The sequence below is a fragment of the Pseudochaenichthys georgianus genome, chromosome 14 (assembly GCF_902827115.2).
Source record: "Pseudochaenichthys georgianus chromosome 14, fPseGeo1.2, whole genome shotgun sequence".
Classification (NCBI taxonomy): Eukaryota; Metazoa; Chordata; class Actinopteri; order Perciformes; family Channichthyidae; genus Pseudochaenichthys; species Pseudochaenichthys georgianus.
The window spans coordinates 34,578,718-34,595,897 of NC_047516.1; the positions used below are offsets into that span (position 1 = coordinate 34,578,718).

Here is a 17,180-nt window from a genome sequence, read left to right on the forward strand (position 1 = left end):
CGACGGGTCTGTGGGGAGCCGTTTCACTGCTGAGTGTTATGTATAGCAGCAGGGCGGGGGCCGTTTTGGGGGCTGTGCTCCGTATGGGAAGGTAGATTGGAGCAATTAGAGGGAAGTGTGTGATTGGTCTCCTGACAATTTGGCTATCCAGCAGGAATTGTTGCTAGGTGATGTAATCACAACCTCTCTTCAAAATAGTAGGATTTATTTAGATCACACATGCATGTTGTTTTTTTGTAAATGGGTTCCCACAAGATGCAAAGGTTTTATTGTCATATGAACAAAATCTTAAGTATTGTTGTTAGCAATGAACATTTTAAATCCCAGCCCCATAAACAGTGCACCGTACAATGACCCAGAGGTGTACATTAACTTGAGTACTGTACACTGTAAAATGTTTTGCTGTAAAATGACAGTAAATTACTGGCTACTAGTTGCATGGATCTCACAGTAATTGACTGTAAATATTTCACAGTAATTGACTGTATATATTTTACAGTAAATTAGAATAAAAGTACAACTACATACTGTGACTTTACAGTTGACATGCCCATGGAATTACTGTGATATAGCAGTACAGAGCTGTGGTATTATGGTACCTTGCTGTACATAAATTACAGTAATTACTTGTATTTTCACACTATTACTGTAGAAGTAATGCAACACAGTAGCCAGTAATTTACTGTAAGTATAAAAATGTAAATAATATGATAATATATTGTAAATCTGACTAGTTAACTGGGATTTTACCATAACTACACAATTCAATCATCTCAATCAACAAAGAAAATGCCCATTTTAACTTTGTATTACTCCATTGAAGTGCAAAGTACATTTCACAGTGTCTTGGACATGTTGTTACGGCCCCAACCTCTACTCCGCGGTAGTGGCTCGTGCTGAGACCCGCAACATGACAGAATACACGCAATAACCGGTATACTTGGTAACGAGCATTTATTGATAATCAGCCGTTTGCTCACACAAGCTAAATGGGAAACAAAAAGAGGTCTGGAGGACTGGCCAAAAGGAACAAACAGAAGGAGGGAACCCGAGCCAGCCACACCACGGACCGTAGGACCCAGAGCTCCCCCCAACTAGAAATCAAATATAAACCCTATGGGAAACAAAATAACGCCGCGAAAACTGGACTACCATGTCTTCCAGGCTAAACATAAACACATCTGCAAAAATATGGCCTACAGCTCAAAATGGCAAAGAGGTATTCTGAGGAGAGTGTCTCCCGGCGTTAGGATAGGCGAGACACGGCTGAGTGGAATTTGGAACACCTGGGCAGAGGCGGAGCCAGGGGAAGACCAGGTGCACCTGGGCAGAGGCGGAGCCAGGGGCAGACCATGGTGCACCTGGGCAGAGGCGGAGCCAGGGGCAGACCAGGTGCACCTGGGCAGAGGCGGAGCCAGGGGAAGACCAGGTGCACCTGGGCAGAGGCGGAGCCAGGGGCAGACCATGGTGCACCTGCGCAGCAGGGAGACAGAAAATAAAACAAGGAGGGGAGCACTTGTCTACACAGACATCCACTCAAAGTCAACTATGTTTCTGAAGAATGTGCTGACATGGGGGTTTAAATTGCCATGCCTCTTTTTGGCTTTCGAGCCTGTCTTGGGATTAATGCCCAGGAAGCACCTGAAAACAATAAGCCAAGACAACAATTTCAATTTGACATAGATTTATATGTTGCATCGTTTATTTTAAGGCACATGCAGCGGTGCCCCTTTCAATTTAAGTAAAACCGAGCGATAACAGCAAGAAAATCACTTAATTGGTTGTGTTATCACAGAGGATGGTCTGAATACAGTATTGTACTGTGAAATAATACAGTAACATGTTGTGAAAGCCTGGTAATCATTTGCCCTGTACATTCACAGTAATTAACTGCCTGTATTGATTTCACTGTGAAATTCAAAATGACAGTATTATATTGTGAACATCACAGGTATAGACTGTAAAGTGGTAAAACAGTAATTTATTGTAAAATATTACAGCTAAATACTGTGAAATCATGGTAATATTTTACAGTGTACTTAAGCTGCACCTTTACCAGCTTTGATCACACTTTAATGCATCAATATTTATAATCAAAACATATCATATATATTATTCTGAAATGGACCAATCTGCACAATGACTACTTTTACTTGTGGTACTTATGTATATGTTGATCCCAATATGTTGATTGCAAGACTTTTACTTGTAACAGAGTATTCCTACACTCTGGTACTTGGTAAGATCTGAGTACTTCTACTTTTACTCAAGTACAAGAGTACTTTTCACACCTCTGCAAAATACTACAAACAACAGAGAAATAAGGAGGTGCAATAGTGCAACTATGTACAGATAAATACCCACATCTGACAGAAATATATCAAACAGAATATGACTGCTGTTTTATTCTGCACGGATGAACAGAAGCGTCCTTAATGGTGATTAGCCGCGCTGTGAGGGTGCTCCTATATTGAGCAGCATGATTTGTACAGCGCTCACTCTCCTGTCATGTGTTAGCAGTGAGAGACACTTCCATCCCACGCCTGTCTGCCCGGCTCATCTGGAGCGATAGTCTGACATCGTGGGGTTTTGCATCCACTACTCAATTAGTCACACCTCAAATAGATTAGCAGCAAGAGGTGGCTGCTGCGAGAGATCACTTCAAGACCCTTAATAACATGTAGATATTCACACATTGAAGAGGAAACAACACACTGGATCACTTCCGTCCATGGACAGTCGCATGAGAGCGTCTGATGGTGTCTCCACAGCAACATTGATTGATATCCTTCAGGTGGAGCAGCTGTCAGGCAGCCTGACCACTGCAAGCTAATGCTCTGCGGGGGTGGAGAGGGGAGAGGAGGGGGGGGGGCAAAGAAAAGGCAAGAGATGAAAAGCAGGGAGGCAGAGGGGACGGCGACAAAGGAAGGGACAGAGATGTGAGGAGGGGGAATAGAAAGAGATGAATAGTGACTCTGAGCCTTTGTAGGGAAAGGTGGAGGATGTGATAGCATGGAAGAGGGTGTGTCTGCGTGCTCTGTGTCCAAGGCTGGTGATTGTCAGCTGATATGAAGTACATTGCCTCAAGTACTCTGCTGTATTACAATGTTAAGGTACTTGAGTATTCATATGTAATGCTACATTATCATTTGACTTCACTACATTTTGGAAGCCAATATTGTGCTTACTACAAGTGTGTACTTCACAGATTCCCATTATTAGCCGTAATGACTCGCGTGTATGCGTTTTATAACATTCCAGCGGATCTTCATAAATATGAAAACTACAGATTCTTCATTCATCCGACCAATGTGATGCAGGTGCACCATGTGGACTCTCACTGAAATGTGGCTGTTGTTGTTTCATTTGTTTGTAATGGTCTTTGAAGTACCCATCACTTCACTTTGTAGCTTCACCTCAGCTGCTACATACTATTTATGCCTGCATTCAAAAGCGTCAAAGAAATGAAGCTGCTTTGTAAGAGATGTGTTTTGATGTAGACGGAATGTGTTGATGATGTATATTTGGTTGTGTTTTCATACATGGAATAAGACATGAGATGTGGAGATGCAGTTGGTGTCGCTCGGGGCGACTCATTAGAGAGCCGTCTCTTCACGTCCTTCTTCATAATCACTCTAATGTGCTCTGCCGGCCTTTCATTGATAGACTTTCATACCACAGCATGTCAGGGCGCTTCCATTAGTAAATCAAATAACAGAGTAATCCATGCATAGATGTGTACTGTCAGTTTAATAAAGAGAAAAGGGAGATGAGTTTTATTAACATGTGAATGAAATTGTTCTTAATTCACATGTAATACTATCTCTCTATCTTCACATCTACAGTATGTCTAAGAGTCTACGCAGCTTCCTGGTTCTGGTTTGATATTGCTTTGAAGGGATAACTCAGACGCTGTGACTGGTAGCTCCAGCTTCCTGTTTGAGTTCAGCACCATGGAGAGCTCCTGAAACTGCAGACTGACAGAAAAACCTTTTCAGTTAGTTATTATGTGTTTTATTATATTCTTGGAGCAATATGACCTAAGTAGTAGTTCATTTTACATCAACATGTTTTGTTTTTTAGCTCAATGATCCAAAAGTGATCGACATATCCGTTTAAGTCAAGTATTTGCCTTTTTTATTGCTGAAGTGTTTCATGAAAACGCGAGCTAGATTATACAAAACAATAGCAATTTGTATTTGCTTATTTAGGTTTTCCAAGACAAAATAAATTGCATTTAGTTTGTTTTAGATATTCATATCTAAAAAGTGTCAGATCTAAAGGTTCATTGATTATGAACCTTTAGATCTGACACTTTTACATTTGAAATGTGCATATGGTAGTTTCCTCAGAAGAGATTCTGGTGCAGTCCTTCCGAGTTTCCTGAAGTCAAACAAAGAGTGCATTGTGACATCGGCACTATATTTAAACAATCACTTGTTTGTGCTACGGAGATTTAACGAATACCATTTTGTTTGTGATGAACTATGTGAACAACGGTAAGAAACTATTGCTTTACATCCACCACCATGTGTTGCTCTCACTGAAACATTCCCCATGTTGCGGCGAGTGTAGCTGTAGCATGTAGCTGGGTTTGAGGGTTGCCAGATTATTGATATGCATCTTTATAAAAGTAGCTTTTACAAACCTGGCAACATTTAAGACTGACGCCACCCTCTGCCTCGTCACTGGTCATTCAAATGTTCCCACATCTTCAGACATCCAGCCATTATCTGCACAACCGTTCCCTTTACCGAATACAGAATACAAACAAGGAGGTTGTTCTTCTTGGTGGGGGTCAAAGTATATTTCAGTGCACACAGACCTCGTCAACTTCCTCCCACACTCTTCCTCTCCACCTTCATCTCTCTCCCTCCATCCCTCTCCTGCTCAGTGTGGCTCCTGAATATGTAATAAGCCTGAATTACTGAGACCCTCAACCGTAATGACGGGGAAATCAGACAATTAAATCAGAAGGGCTCCGGCTTTAAGTCTCACCTCCCCCAGAGGAGCCAGAGATTATTTAAAGTGGCACACTGTTTGATTATCTAATCCTCCTCTTGCCCCCTCCTCTTTACTCGCACAGCGCCATCGCCTGCTCCACTTGCCACCGCAAATTACCATGAAACACCGATGAGCACTGTATTTAAGTCCTTTTCCATACGCGGGAGTCTGGCTCCGTGAAGTCTCGAGGGAACGGCACTATGGGAGTTACTCTTTACACTCAGTTATCCCCGTTTAGCAAGCGCTCAAAGGGAATGTCATCAACACGGAGATGTGTACCTTTCTATGAAATCCACACACATTATCAATGGAATTGGTACTTATGTGTGCAAAAACACATGGGCAAGTTTTAATGTATGTTGTTTATTGGGTTAAAAAACCCACAACAGATACAAAATAATATGTAGTTCAGAAGAGACAAAAAACCCACTGGGGAGATGTGAAGCCTCACCTGAATAATGTTAAATGTTATACAAATCACAATTATACAAACATTTATAATGTTAATATCGCATGAATTGATTAGAAATCAGAATTCATTTCAGTGATATAATATACTTTATTCTGAAAAAAGCAATTCTGCACAATTACTTACTTTAGTTATGTTACGTTGAGTACATTTGAAGCTTCTTCTTCTTCTTCTTCTTCTTCTTCTTCTTCTTCTTCTTCTTCTTCTTCTTCTTCTTCTTTGGCGTTGAGTGGAATTGTTGTCAGGCTGACTGATCATCTAGACAAAGTGACAGATTGTGATTGAGTAGATAGTAATAGCTTCCTGTATGCCTGCCAGTGCGGCACACACAGAGGTTCTCACAGACAGAGCCATGAATATTCATGATTATACAGCTGAGGCTCAACACTGCTTCATTTAGCGTTAGCCAGAGAGAGGCCAATGATAGCATTGTAAACACACAGCCATCAGGGCTTTAATAGCTGGACTCCAGTTCTGGCTAATTAGGCTACACACACACACACACACACACACACACACACACACACACACACACACACACACACACACACACACACACACACACACACACACACACACACACACACACACACACACACACACACACACACACACACACACACACACACACACACACACACACACACACACACACACACACCGCTGATAGAAACACACACACTTGGATAGCGGTTGTGCTGGAGACTTCCCTCCTCAGTTGTGCCTTCAGCAGACACACATCTGTCGGGTGGTAAAGTGCTTACACAGCTGGTTGAGACTAGCTGATGAGATGGAGTTGCATCGCTCCGGCTACACAGACAGGTGTGCCCACAGGAACGCAGGAGTAGTGGGGAGTTCCTATTGGGGAGCTAAGATAAAAACACTGGACAAAACGGGCTGTGTTTGCAGAGGGAGTAGTGTGAAATCTGATAGCAGCCTCGAGTGATGTCAGCATTGGTCGGTTCTGAAGACTACAGGATAGATGTAAAGTTTGGTCTTGAGTGTTGTGCAATAACCTCTCCTTTGACAGTGCATCTGTCTCATTACTGTGTAACTGTGTATATGTACATTAGTCAAGTGTTAAAGTTAAAGGTGGGGTAGGTAAGTTTGAGAAACCGGCTCGAGATACACTTGTTGTTATATTCCATGGAATGCTCTTAACATCCCGATAGCAATGAATATCTGAAGTGCTTTGACAAAAAATCCATAAAAAAATATCATCTGTGGAAGCCTGTACTGTAAAAAGCACGACCAATCATCTGAGCCGGCCCGGCTAAAGTAACTGGATGGCCTAGCTGCCTGTCAGCCTTCCATCTGTGCACAAACTTATCTCGTGCCCTCATTGGTCATGTGCGCGTTCGTGTGTGTTGGAGGAGGGGCTCTGTAAGGAAGTGGCAGATTTTTTCCGGCTGTGTATTTTCAAATTCTAGCGCACTCCAGCTGGTTTCTCCAAAATGACCTACCCCACCTTTAACTTTAACACATGACTAATGTACATATACACAGTTACACAGTAATGAGACAGATGCACTGTCATCACATAACAGCATTGTAATACACGGTTCGGTTGCATTACATATTACATATCTGCCGTAGTTCTCTATTTATAGAGCCCTGATGAGAAGACTTCTAGACAAACATGAATAACTGCCACCAAAACTGAATACGTGACGTGGATCATAAATATATCAATTAAACAAAATCTTCAATTTCTCTTCACAATATACGTCTCCTTGCAGTATCAATACTAATTCAGCTGACTTTTATATTTGATCCAATCGGTACATTGGTATATTTACACCATAACGGTGCACAGCTGATAGAAAGGGACACCTGGTGGTTAAAGCACGTTATTTAAATGTATTATTTGTATTATTAGATATTAATAGGAGACACAGACAGACAAACTAATAAGGCTTTATTTAAACATTAAAGAATACTTTAGGTTAAGGTCTTATTTTGAATAAGAAAAAAGCTTTGGGGGTATAAATATTAAGCCTGACAAAGTACTAATATATTGCTTTCCTGCAATGTTAACTACTGTATGTTTAAGCACTTATTTTAACTGATATTATACGTATTATACTCGTATAAGATGTATGTAGATAGTATAAGAAATGTGCAGAATATGACAGTTTAATGGTGGAGGTATACACACATATTGATAGATGTCTTGTGATGCACTGTTGAGGAACCTGCGACCCAAGTTTTTCATCTCCGACCTTGTCAGGTATTGAACATTCAATAAATAAAGAACACAGAGTTATTAAATATAAAACACAGAATTTGTGTGATTATACTAAATGATTTTCAAATAAACACAACTGCATATTTAACTGTTACACATGCTGATGTAACGCAAATGTTCCAACTTGGGATCAATAAAGTATATCTTATCTTAAGATGATCGATGGCTACTGCCATATTTGCAAAATGTGCCTCTGAACCTTGACAAGTGCATGTTTCAGGCTTATCAATGAACAACAGGAGGGGTCACAGACATAAGACCAGCTGTTAAATAAAGCTCTTCTGACCTTAGCTGGCATGTGGGTGTATATTAATGATACCCATTATGGGCACAAGCAATTTGCACCCATTTATTAATTATATGTTTTAAATGTGAGTGTTTCCTGTCCCCTAAACCTCCAGGGATGTACACAGTTTAATACTGGCAACTTCTTATTATGGGAAATACGAAAACGTCTTTTAAAACTACAACTCCCAGTAGAGACGTGCCATAGATAGAGAACATGTTGCGAAACACACAATAGCCAGCATGTGTGCTTGAGGACTATCACGGGGTTTGTCAAGCGAAGCGGAGAGAATACTCACTTCCGGGTGTAATATTCTCTAAAGCAAATGAGCTGCTCCAACCCTCGGTCCTGACGGACTCCAACTTGTGTTTATTAATCAAACAAATAAATAAACACAAGGATAATTGTGTCTTATTGTTGAGTCCTACATTATTCAATTAAAATAAAGAAGTAAAAACAATAAGTGTGGCTTGATATTGAGTAAGAAAAAGGTTGATAAACGCTGGGAGAATGGATCTGCGGAGAGCATTTCGCCGCGATCCCAACTCCTCTATTAGCAACGTTCAGGGAGCTCTATGCAAGTCAATGGGCCGCCCTGCCCGTTGAAAACTGACGCTCAAGGGGTACCCTGTCCCAGGGACGTGCACAGACATTTGGAGGGGCTATTGCTCTAAACCGGAAAAAGGGCCTCCCCCTCGAAAAAAAAAAGAAGACCAAAACGATTATTACATGAACTAATTTGAACAGTAATTCACAGCTAAGGCAACTACTTGCATTCGGTGACTTGATTTTTAAAATGAAAACCAAGGACATTTTTTGTTTTGCGGTCCATATCTCATTAAAATATCTAATGTTAGAAGCTACTAAAGAAAAAATGGGGACAATTCAATGTAGTTTGACCATTGCAGACATACTGATAAAATAGGGCTTCTATAATTACCTTAAATAAACTCACTAATTAATGAAACCAGTTCAATACGCATTATTCTTATTCTTATCATTCTTTATGAGCGCAGTAACGGTAAAGTATCTAATTACTTATTTATTTAGTATTCCATAACTTAATAACAGACATGGTCAAACTAAAGTGGTAGACATGGCAGAAATCCTACAATAAAGCGGGACAGTGAAGTGTTCTCCGTGAGAGGGCGATCAAGAGAAGAGAGCGAGCGGCCCCGCTGAGGGAGTTTACAGATGAAAAGACAGAAGCACAATAACAAGTATATGTAGGTGTTTTTTGTAAATAACCGATGGTGTCAAGAGGAAGTAAAGTCCCTGCCATGAGAATACTCAAAATCCATTTTCCAAAATCCGACACTAGAGGTGGTCTCTTAACGCACCGGCACCAATTCAGTAGCCTATAATAAATATTATATATATATATATATATAATACGTAACATGTGTAATCACACGCTTAGCGATATAGAACATAAATAAAAACGTAGGCCTACCTGGTTTAAAACACTTTTGTGGTCATACTGTAGAATGAGTTCACACCCTTTATGGTCTATGGTTCACACTGAAACGAGTTATTCATTAAAAATGTCGCCGGCAATTGCATGTAAGAAGAAGGAGAAGAAGTAGTAGAAGAAGAATGAAGCTGGTGTGTTTCCCGCAGCAAGACACTGCAATACTAATTGTGGGCTTATCATGTTGATTCGACCACAACAGAAAAGAAAAAAAGAAAGTCTCGCTCTCTCCAGAGGGGCAGGTCAGTCAAAGAGGGAAAAACGGGCCGTTGCCCGGGCAACATTAGCCCGTACCTGTGCACGTCCCTGCCCTGTCCGTAATAGAGTGACGGGGAGGGGCCCTGACCGTCCGTCAACATGTGACGGGTTGGGAGTGAGAACGTGTTGTATAGTATAGTACGGTATAGTATGGTATAGTTTGGTATAATATGGTATTGTATGGTGTCACATCACATCGTGTCGCATCGTATTGTATTGTTAGTTTGAAAATGAGGTTGGCATTGTTGGTGTCCAGTGGTGATAAGCCAAATGCACCTGAATACAACTTCAATTCTGCTAAAGATTGTGACATTTAAATGATGCCATCTAAATGATCTATCATGAATCATTAATGATTATTAATGCCCTTCTTGTATTGTTTCATGGCTCTCTGTGATTTTCCACATCACTCTGACAGTATCTAAAACTGCTCTTCGTTTTAACACGACAGAGGAATGTGGGGCAGTGTCGAGGCCAAGCGCCTCAGGGTTTAAGCTTCCCTGTTGCCTCCTGATTTGAATATCGTTCAACGTCCATTTGCATCTAGTTTTAATAGCGGTTTATTCAGTCAAGCAGAAAATGACATCTTTATCTGTGGTTGACATATGAGGCTGTTAGCCCCGGGCTAGCGTGGGTCTAGTTAATGAGCAGAGGGATGCTGCCGCTGATTGGGAGCAGTAATAAAAATTCCAGCCATTTCATCTGACTCAACTATGCAGCGAGCAGACCCGCACTGCTTCAGGTTTGTAGCTCAGGTGTGAAGAGAAAGGAGGAGAGGTGCTTGGTTGGAGTGCGTATATTTTGTATTCCTGTATTTGTGTACTCACTGGGGCCCAATTTACTTCTAAGTCTTTATGGAGGGCAGAGAAAGATTCAGGCAATTTATTCCCAAGGAATGATACCAGAATAAAAACCTTTGACAAGGAAAACAGAAAGAAACATTGGTCAGAGAAAAATCTGAATCAGAACACTTAAGTTATACTAGAGGAAATAGGTTTTTGTTACAGTTGCTTAATGCTCACATGGTAAGAAGGAGGAACCCCTCATCCAGGTCTGATAGACATGCAATGAATGCCATGTTTACTGACCCAAATAGCAATATATAAATCAAAAATGAAACATTTCAATGATGTATTTTGTATGGATGATAATGGTTTATCATACCGGAATGTTTGGGTATTTGTTTGTTAATGTGTCCGGACAACCATGAGGGATGGGTCATGTAGATAAACAAGTATGTATAATATAAACATCTACGAAGAGTCTATAGAACAATAGGTACAATCCTTTTGTACACCTTTCAGCACAATTTATTATGTGAAATTGATGATAATTGAAATCAAAGTAAAAGAAAAATTGCTTTATTTTCTCACTTTATTTTGATATATTTATTTTGCATGTGTGTAAGCGTTGAAACATTTGACTGGACAGTATGCCTGTGTGTTTCCTCCCCTCCACCATTTACAGTACACTCTGGGAATCTTGCTTGGTAAGCAACAGAGGTCTGTGTGTTGCCATGCCAACCACAGCAGCTGTCAGGTTGCCTCCTGTAAGAATGACAAATGGTTTTTATTAGAGGGTCTCTAAATTGGTGGGATCCCCCGCTCCATAGACATGCTTATCCCAGCCTGATCAAACTGGAGTCAGTGTGCCAATAACTGTGAGCGGGCCTAATTACAACACAGGCCCTCCTGGGCTCATCATACACTCATTATTACTCACACACCACTCTGCATTCTGGCGCCAGTCACTGTGTGACATTTTCATAGTGGGAAACAATGTGGCGCCGCATATGGCAGTGTTATGGCGGCAGTTTCCATTTTACTAAATGTGAATTCAATTTGATAGTGCTTTCCAAGAATCTTTTGATGAATGTGTAACTGTTACATCAATACAATTTCTAAACACTCATCATCAGGGAGTTCCATGTTGTGTGTCTATCATAATAAGAGACACATATCGTTAAATATTGTTGCTTTGAATGTTACAGATGCAAACGTAAATAAATTAGAGAATTGCATTTCTTTTAATGCAGATTATTGAGTATGCAACACCAACATCCTCCCAAAAAAAATTATAATTATTTTATTTATAAATAAATTCAAAGCACAAATTTATCTTACATTGCTAATTGGTGGGTTCATCTTAAAATATCTTGTCAAGACACATTTTGAAAAAGAACATGTTTGAAGTATTACCGCACCCTATGTTTTTCTATTCATTTACCACTTCAAGATAATTGTTTTAGTGAATCGTAGTGATTGATGCTGCGACTGTATGAGCAGCAACCCTATTTTTTTTCATGTTGTATGACTTTGAGTAGCCAAGGTTACGGGGACACTGTACTGTCTCCAGGGACCACACTCCCCTCACTAATATACTCCAAGACAGTTACACAGGGGGAGGGGGTGCACTGCCAGCAGAGTGATGAGGAAGCAATTTATCTGCATTGTTTAGCTGACTCCACGGGTTTCCTGCAAGGGGCGTCCAGACTGTTGGTGTTGATAGGTCAGAGCTTTGAAAGTTCAAAGGCAAGGCAACTTAAAGCACATTTCAGCAGAAGGCAATTGAAAGTGCTTTACAAAAAATATGAAATGCATTAAGATCACATTTAAATACATGTCAAATCAGTCAATAATGCTTCTCCATGTTTAGTTTTGACTGTTGAGACAGAAAGCAGGCCTGTCCCTGAACGTTCTGGATGGTTCATAATGGAGCAGAAGATCAGAAAAGTATTTTAGCCCTAAAACATTCAGTGCTTTATAAGCCAAGAGTAGTATGTTGAAGTCATTAATTTGACTTACTCAGTGCTTCTATTGAAACATAGTCCCCTAGTGTTGTTGTTTTCCATAATCTGAGCCAGCGGAAGCATGTAGATGTTAAAGATTAAAGGGCCCCAGGATGTAGCCTTGAGGAACTCCACATGTCATAGTTTACCGCTCAAATGTGCAATCACCCATAGAAAGAAAGATTTTCCTATCCTTTTATTAGGATTCCAACTGATGTACTACTGTGGCAGAAAGCCCCTCTGAGTTTCCAGTCAGTCTATAAATATGTTGTCATCAACTATGACAAATGCAGCACTGACATCTAATAATACCATGACTGAGACAAAGAAAAAATAGAAGTCTGAGCTCAGGTGACACAAGGAGTTGTAGGTGTACTGTACTGTAAACAATGAAACACTTAGAGGATTGCACTGCATGCAGATCTGCTAATATGTAAACAGATGTACTCCAGTCAGTTTTTAGTCAGTAGCTTCTTACAATATCTTCACCGCATCTCATATGCTGTACTGACAGCATAGAGTGTTAGGAGCAAAGACAGAGGGACTGGGTTCAGATCTGTTATACTGACAGATTTTTTTTTGATTGCTTTGCTTAGCTCTGATCTGACTTTGCATTTGAAAGTCTTTTTTTCTTCACTGGGAGCGCATAGCTGTAAGCTAATTTGTAAGTCATTTTAGATGACAGAGAGTGGATGTATCCCAGAGGCGCACTTCCCTCTTGATCCTTTATTCTCCCTCTCTCTGTCTCTCTCTCTCTCTCTCTCTCTCCTAAACATTATACTAATAAAACCTGATCGGGAATTGTTTCCTTTTAGTCTTTTCCACATTAGCCAGTGATTCCAGTAACATTACCCCTACACCAGAAGCAAACTGCAAAGATTAACAATGTTATTGTATGGATATGATTCAGTCTTTACTTACTGTTCTAATTAAGTCTCACAAACAAGTTATGTTTGAGGGAAGAGTAAAGTGAAATTTGAATGAACAAAGAGTCTTCTTGGAGGTTTAGTGTGGCTTATATGCGGAATAATTGAAGCTATTGAGTAGGGATCCAATGAAAGGGTCTTGTGTTTGTGACTTCATCAATGCCAAAGCAGCTGGGCGGGCCGACGAAGAGAAGAGGATACAACTGACAGTAGATGAAGTGAAGGCATGGTCAGAAATGTACACTTAAATACAAAAAGTCATATTGTAAGCAGCCAGAACATCTCTGCAGCCCCACAATACTTAAGTCAAAATTATATTTTTACATATTGCCTTTACTGCAATTTGGATATTGCACTAGTCCAAATAAGAGTGTGTACTACCTCTTGTTCTTCCCTGTGTTCTTCCTCTACTTCTCAGTTTCTCCTTCCACTCCTCTCTGTCCTCTCATTTCTTCTTTCTCACTGCACCATTACTGTTGTCTGTAAACATGTTGGAAGTCGCCACTCCATCCATTGTCTGCGAATGTAAGAATCTCGAAGTGGCCAATCAGATTTCTTGAGATTTTCTTGAGAAACCAAAAGAAATGTTGATGATGTTTGCAGTAATGGATGATTGATTGTTGCATATAATACAATGATCATAGATTGCACCTCCTTCCATTTGTCTAGCATGCACTGTGCCCAGGCTGGTACCAGCAGCCTTCATCTGCGTTAAACTGTCATGACAAGACAAAATGAGGGTAATTCAACACCCCATAAAATCTGCATTATGATATCTCTACCAATATTGCCTTAATCCCCGAGCATATGGCGGCCCCACTTGATCCCCGTCCCAGATTGGCTTCTCCATCATCGCTGACAGGAAATACCCCGGCAGCCACCGGCTACAGCACACACATCACTCCTCATAAAAACTGACTGCCTCCCTCCACTTCTATGCGTTCACACACATTAGCATAACATTAGCATTATATGAGCACAGCCGACCTGCGCAGCCATGGCTTATCAAAGCGCTCTGTGATCCCTCAGAGAGCGAGAGGGAGAGAGAGCAGAGCGATGAGCTACATGATAACGAGCTGTGTTACACTGCTGCACAACACACAGCCTTGTCACAGAGCCTCAGAGCTGCGCCGCGCCAAACGGGCTGCAGCAGATGTTTGGTGACTACAACCACAGAGCTGCGTTACTCACTTGACTTGCAAATATTTGCTAAGAGACTTCAAAATTGGATTTTCCGTATCTGTATTTAAGGTATTCGAGTGCATAAGACTGCATACACACAGAAGGACTGTAGAATGTTATTGGTTATAAGATGTTGGTTGTCTCCTGTGATGAAATCTGGAGGCAACGTGTTCTTTTTTGTTTGTTTCATGTCTCACTTGCAGTTTTTCAGACATTGCTTTTGGTAAAACATGGATACAAAGTAGATTTGATCCAAGTGGGCATTTTCAGGATTCTATTGATTTGTTGTGAGGTCCCAACGTTCAGTGTTAAAAGACGATATATGATCCAGTATCTTGTTCCTGTGTCAGCACTACTAATGTGTATATATAGATCCACATTCTCTCTCATCATTTGTATTTTTAACAATATTACACATCCTTAACACTCCTGCTCACAATGTGACATTTAAAAATAAATAAATCACATAGCAAAGTATCTACTAGATCATGGATAGCTCTTTTCATTTATATCACAAGATATAACAATATTTTTTAAATTTTCTACACTATTCCTTTTATTACCAATTACCATATTTAGGAATCAAACACATTTGGTAATGAATTCCATGCCACCATAATAAACTTTTCTGATGACTGTTGAATAGAATATTGATGTCTGTCTGCACAACAGTTCTTTGAGGTATAGTGATATTTGTAATGGGGCGTACTAGAGAATAATATCCCTGTTTGTTTACGCTTAACCAAGCCACATCATTATTCCTGATACAACTGCATGATGCAACGCTTTTATTGATGAAAGAAACCTTTGCAGACATGATGCACAGTTTTATAGCAGCCCATTGTTGATCTAAGACATGTTCCTATCAACAGTCACTAATAGCCTTGCATCTGTTACGTGAATATCTAAATATTTGTATCGTCACGTGTAACATTTGTGCAGCTTTTGGAATCAGATGCCATACACTTCGTATTTTCTACATTAAGAACCAATTTATTTACTGTTTTCTGTAATCTATGTACTGTAACTATTTGTTTAGAAAGTGCCATTTGTAAAAACAGAACCATAAACAACATCCTTGAGGCACTTACGTGTATACTTAAGAATAAGTTTATACTTAAGAATACAATGTACAGTAAGCTGAGTGGGGAGTCATTAAATGAGGACAGGTGACAGATCCGGCAGTCGAGCGTTCAGTCTGCAGGCTGTGTTCGCTCTCAGATGGACTGTGTTGCACAGACTCTAGAAGCTCAACACCGTTCAACACTATTCGGATTGACCATACATAGCTTGGAGGTCAAATAAAGGTGAACTATCTGGACTCTGGTTGGCCCACAGGTCGTAGCCATGTTCATGGGTAGCTGTTTTAAATTGCATTGTTCATCAGTAATGTGGAATGATGTTTTATTTTCCAGTGTCACGGTTTCTCATCACCTCCACGGGAGCCCTGTATATCCTGGATGTGCAAATGGAAGACGGGCTGTACAACTACAGGTGTATGACACGCCACCGGTACACAGGAGAGACTCGACAGAGCAATAGTGCCCGCCTCATTGTCTCAGGTAACTCAGACACAATTATATGGATTGATAACATTGTGCATTCGCATCACATTCTGTAGCTCTTTGAAATTGTTCTTTTTGGATCTAATCTGTTTTACTGTAAAAACCAATAATGTGCTCAGTATTACATGATCTGGTTTCATTTAGCTTTTAATTTAAATGTTGATTCTGGTTGGAAGGACACAGTGACAGCAGACCAATTGGAAATAGATCTTTGCATCTAAAGAACATCTGGAACATGTGATTGAATGGAGAGTGACAGCAAACAGACATGAATTAAAGAGGAGATGACTTGTGATAAAGGTCATCAGAGTGTATAGGGATGGCTTCAGGGCAGAACATCTCCTCCCTTACCTCAAACCCATACAAAGGGAAATACTTTACACATGAAGAGTTAACTTGTTACGAGGGGTTCTACTAAACCAGTGAAAACACGAGGTCCTCTTGGACTGGGTTTTAAACAGTCCGAAGGGCACATTGGGTCTCAACAGAAAATATATGAATTTGCATGATGGAGTTAATCCAGATAAAACTTAAATCTCCCTGTTATTCGATATGTATCAGAATGTGGTTTATTTGTAGAGTGTTGAGACAAAAATAACAAATCTCTTACTGTACCCTAATTGGCTCATGCAGACCCCACCAACTCAGCGCCCCACATCCTGGACAGCTTCGAGCGCCGTGAGGTCATGGGCTCTCATCGAGTGGAGTTGCCCTGCAAGGCCTCCGGTCACCCTGCACCCAAATACCGCTGGCTGAAGGACAACCGGCCGCTGGAGCCCGACCCTCGCTTCAGACAGAGTGTGACAGGCCTGCTGATAGAGAGAGCCCAGCCCGGCGACACGGGGACGTATGTGTGTGAAGTGTGGAATGGATATGGAAACGCTGAGGTGGCTGGCATGCTGCTGGTTATAGGTCAGTGACCCATGGGCTGGTGGTACTTCGTTGATTGGGTTGATTTTTAACACATAGCCTCAAATAGCATA

The 17,180-nt window shown here is 40.7% G+C and overlaps 1 protein-coding gene across 2 annotated transcripts in view; it reads left to right on the top strand.

Moving 5' to 3' along the window:
* The window catches only part of dscama (Down syndrome cell adhesion molecule a), a 106,087-nt gene that overhangs the window by 47,596 nt on the left and 41,311 nt on the right, over window positions 1-17,180 (top strand). For both annotated transcript variants that reach the window (XM_034099912.1, XM_034099913.1), the window contains exons 4-5: window positions 16,048-16,194; window positions 16,831-17,109. In XM_034099912.1, coding sequence (XP_033955803.1) covers window positions 16,048-16,194; window positions 16,831-17,109 — 426 coding nt within the window. The remainder of the gene's footprint in view (window positions 1-16,047; window positions 16,195-16,830; window positions 17,110-17,180) is intronic.